This window comes from Alexandromys fortis, unplaced genomic scaffold (assembly GCF_014885135.2).
Source record: "Alexandromys fortis isolate MF-2015 unplaced genomic scaffold, M_Fortis_MF-2015_v1.1 scaffold_323, whole genome shotgun sequence".
Taxonomy (NCBI): domain Eukaryota; kingdom Metazoa; phylum Chordata; class Mammalia; order Rodentia; family Cricetidae; genus Alexandromys; species Alexandromys fortis.
Window position 1 is genome coordinate 758,477 of NW_026068278.1, and position 4,831 is coordinate 763,307.

A 4,831-nucleotide genomic window follows, 5' to 3' on the forward strand; every position below is an offset into this window, starting at 1 on the left:
ATTGGAATCACAAGTGTTACAGGAAAATTACTGTAATGTAAAACCTGATGAGTTCCAAAGAGCTACTATCATTAAAACATATTCCAATGACCAAAAAAAAAAAAGGTACAGTTTTAAAGGCTTCATCCATATTCAAAAATGACATGAAATACTTCCTTGTACCTTGTATTCAGTGACACGGTTTAAAACAAATAAATGTGTCTTCACAAAAACAAAATATTTCAGGATCAGAGAGAGGAATGAACCTCTATTTTCTCTGCCTTTAGGCAGTTAGAAGAAAAGCCAGAGTAAAACCAAGTGTTTTTCTTTTTCTGCCTGAAGTTTTAAAGTTCCTGAGATCAGTCAGGGCTGAACTCCCCCTGCTGGTCCAGAGGTCCTCTACAGGGAAGTTTGTGTCTTGGCTAATGCTGAATGTCCCTCACTGTGTTTACTGCACAGTAATATGTGGCTGTGTCCTCAGTGGTCAGAGAGTTCAGCTGCAAGAAGTACTGGTTCTTGGATGTGTCTCTAGTGATGGAGATGCGGCTCTTAAATGATGGGTTGTAATTAGTTCTTCCATCATAAGTTATGTGCCCTATCCACTCCAACTTCTTCTCTGGGGACTGTTTGATCCAGCTCCAGTAGTAACCATTGGTAATGGAGTAACCGGTGACAGAGCAGGTGAGGGAGAGTGATTGTGATGGCTTCACCACGCCAGGTCCTGACTCCTGAAGCTGAATCTGGGACAGAATTCCTACAGACAAAAAAGTCAATTCTGTCAATCACATGTTGTCAGAACCCCACATGAACACATGTATGAAGTGGGAACACTCACCAGGAAGGGCTGTCACCAGGTAAAAAAGATCAAACAGTTTCATCTTCTAGGATACACCTCCTTTTCTTCAGAGGTCAGCCTCCTTGAGAGAGATGTGAGCTCCCACAGTACAGGAGGGGATTTAACACAGAGCTAGAAGATACATTTGCATAAGGGAAGTCAGGCTAGACTTTATAAACTGGAGATGGATACTACCCTACTTGGTTATTACAATACAGTCAACCAGTGTCTCTGACTTCCTACAGAGAGTGTGGAATAAGAGAGCATAGTTACTACACTCATACATACACACATCTTGGCATGAACTCACATACATTTCCTAGCCCACCCACCTCACCAAATTCTTCTTTTCCTGTATTTTAAGGTCACACCTCAGTGCTAACCTTCTGTTCACACTACACTTCCTGAGTTCTTGATTTTTGATTAGTATGCCCACACTGCTACTAATGTTATTCTCTTTTCTCACTCATTAAATAGAATTCTGACATGTAACAATTTTTGCACACTTTAAATATGCATTATTCTCACTGATTACTACAAATCTGACTGGTCTACACCTGGGTAGGAAAGATGATGCAGGACAGTAAGACTAGGAGAATTCTGAGAAGATGAAGGGCAGAGTTACAAAAAGTCACCAGGAGATGCAGAGGGAGAAGTACAGGATGGAGGAAAGGTAAAGACAAGAGCTATGTGGCAACATATAGAATTATAGAAATGTGTTAATATAAATAAAAGTGAGTAACAATCCAATGATATTGCCTGAACATTTAACATTTTTATTAATTCTCAGTTTACGTTATTTGTTTACAGGCAGACTGGGGAAAGAAAGGTTTCGTACAGGTTTCCATCTTTCCTACAAAATGTGACCATTGACATATTGTTGTTATATAGGGACCACACCTAATTCTTAATCCATCCAGTATGTGTAATGTAGAGTAATTACATTCTAAGAGAAGCAGCAGAGAATTCTGCACACCATGAATTGGATAAAGACATATTGTGTAGTACTAAATGTTCAAGGTCTCTCACTCTCAGAATACTGTCTGGCCTTAGGTCTCTGTATTTGTTCTTATCTGCTGCAGTAGGAAGCTTCTCTGCTCATGGCTGAATAAACCACTGATCTTTGCATGTAGAAGAATGTTATAAAGAGTCATTTTAATGTAATGTTATTTTTTAAAAGAATGATATTTATCTTACTGTAGTTTCCTAGTTTATCTATTCTCAGATTATTGGTCACTCAAGTTGTGTAGAGGATGGGTTCTATTTCTTAGAAAAGCATTAATACAAAGCAGATGTTGGTGACTCAAAAAGGTTTTGTTCCACCATTGACCTAGCATATAATGCAGGCTGGAAACCATTATAATCAAAAAAGCTGTAACTTATCTTTGTGTTTACATATCTTCTTTAGGAACTTCTACTGTATTTGATTAATAAACTATCCCTTAATTGGCTCTTAATTTTAGCTCTTTCCCCCCTTATTCCTTTCTTCTCTTTCTTTTTTTGTCCCCCTTTGATCCTCTCTTCCAACCATTCCCCAACGCATCCACTACCATCTATACTATTTATGTTTCCTACAGGAGATATATCCTGTCGACTCCAAGCTCTTAAAACTTAAAGTTTTTTTTTTTTTTTTTTTTCCCAGTGAATTAGGCTTTTAGTTCTGGCCCTGGATAATTCTTTCTCCACTGGAGAGGGCTGTCTTTCTTAGGCACAATCCAGCACCCCAGCACCACACCCCCAACCCTGCCCTGCTGTATGCTAGGATCCCGCACTGCCTGCCCCATTCTTCCTTCTGTCCCCGGATTATTGGGCTAACAGGCGGCCCTGTTTAGGTACTGAGGAGTTCCATCTGGACAGGTGAGCATGTGCTATCCAGGGGCGATTGTCCAGGAAGAGAGCACAAACCCCACTCCCTCAGCTCCTTCTGCATGGCTGTCTTTCTTACACACGACCTCCCCCCCTCCCCCAAGCCTGCGTTTTCTGAAAGTTCCTTTGCTCAGGAACAGTTTTTTGCTCCTACACTAAGGCTTCCAACCCAGAGCGGTGAGGGCCTGCCTACATGTCAGGCCTCAAGGACCACTGAAAGGAGCACGCGCACCTTCAACTTGTGAGGCAGGGTGTCCTGTGTTCTACTCGTCCCTGCCCTGCCCCCCAAGTTCCTCCATTTGTCCACGGGTCATTGGACTACCAGTCGTCCATGTTTGGGTGCTGAGGACTTCCAGCTCTACGGGACGGGCCTGCTTCTACACTGAAGAGACTACCCAGTGACTCAGTCACAGTAAAGACTGGACCAAGACACCAGGGCTCTCCTGGCTCCATTTGAAGGAAGAGATGGGAAGGCGCCAATGCAAGACTTCCTCCAACAACCTGAAAAGCAACATGACATCACCAGAATCCAGGGATCCCGAAATAAGAAGAATTGTACACCCTACTCCAGAAGAATTAGAAGAAATCGACTCAAAAGTGAATTATATGAAAATAATAGAAGACCTTAAACAGGAGGAGAAAAACTGCCATAAACAATTAGAGATTACAAACAAAAAGGTAGAGGAAATGAATAAATCGCTCAAAGATACCCAAGAAAACCAAGAGAAACAAGAAAAAGCAATCAAACAGGTAAGGGAAGCAGTTCAAGACATGAAGAATAAAATGGAAGTAATGAAGAAAACACAAACCGAGGGAAGATTGGAGATGGAAAATCTGGATAAAAGAACAGGAACTACAGAGACAAGTACTACCAACAGAATACAAGAGATAGAAGAAAGAATATCAGAAACTGAAGATACCATAGAGAAAATAAACACACTGATCAAAGAAAACAGCAAAACCAACAAATTCTCATCACAAAACATTCAGGAAATATGGGACACAATAAAAAGACCAAACCTAAGAATAATTGGTATAGAAGAAGGAGAAGAAGTACAACTCAATGGTCCAGAAAATATATTTAATAAAATTATAGAAGAAAACTTTCCCAACCTAAAGAAAGTTATTTCTTTGAAGGTTCAAGAAGCATACAGAACACCGACAAGACTCGACCAAAAAAAAAAAAAATCTCCTTGCCATATAATAATCAAAACACAAAACATACAGAATAAAGAAAGAATATTAAGAGCTGCAATGGAAAAAGGTCAAGTTACTTACAAAGGTTAACCTATCAGACTTACACCTGACTTTTCTATGGAAACAATGAAAGCCAGAAGGTCCTGGATGGATGTTCTTCAGAAACTAAGAGATCACGGATGCAAGCCCAGACTACTATACCCAGCCAAGCTTTCGTTCACTATAAATGGAGAAAAAAAAAATTTCAGGATAAAAACAAATTTAAACAATACATAGTCACAAATCCAGCTGTACAGAAAGTAATACAAGGAAAATCACAAACCAAGGATTCCGACAATGACCACAATAACTCAAACATCTAGAGACCCTTCACCAGCACAACTCAAAGAAGGGATGCACATGAACTCTACGACTAAAAAAGTGACCGGAGTTAACAACCACTGGTCATTAATATCACTTAATGTCAATGGACTCAACTCACCTATAAAAAGGCACAGGCTAAGAGATTGGATAAGAAAACAGGATCCAAAATTCTGCTGTTTACAAGAAACACACCTCAACCACAGAGACAGGCACCTACTCAGAGTAAAGGGATGGGAAAAGGTTTATCAAGCAAATGGACCTAAGAAACCAGCAAGTATGGCCATACTAATTTCTAACAAAGTTGACTTCAAACTTAAATCAATCAGAAAAGATGGAGAGGGACATTTTATACTCATAACAGGAACAATTCATCAGGAAGAAGTTTCAATCCTGAATATCTATGCCCCTAATACAAAAGCACCCACGTACGTAAAAGAAACATTACTAAAACTCAAGGCTGCCATCAAACCGCACACACTAATAGTAGGAGACTTCAACACCTCTCTCTCACCAATGGACAGGTCAATCAGACAAAAACCTAACAGAGAAAAAAGAGAATTAATGGAGGTAATGAATCAAATGGACTTAACA

At 39.9% G+C, this 4,831-nt stretch overlaps 1 gene segment (V, D, J or C); it reads right to left on the reverse strand.

The window, feature by feature from the left end:
• Window positions 1-401: 401 nt before the first annotated feature.
• Window positions 402-897, reverse strand: LOC126494705 (Ig heavy chain V region 3-6-like). The segment is given in 2 exon segments: window positions 402-733; window positions 815-897. Coding segments are annotated over 2 exon segments (375 nt in total).
• Between the last annotated feature and the right edge of the window lie 3,934 nt (window positions 898-4,831).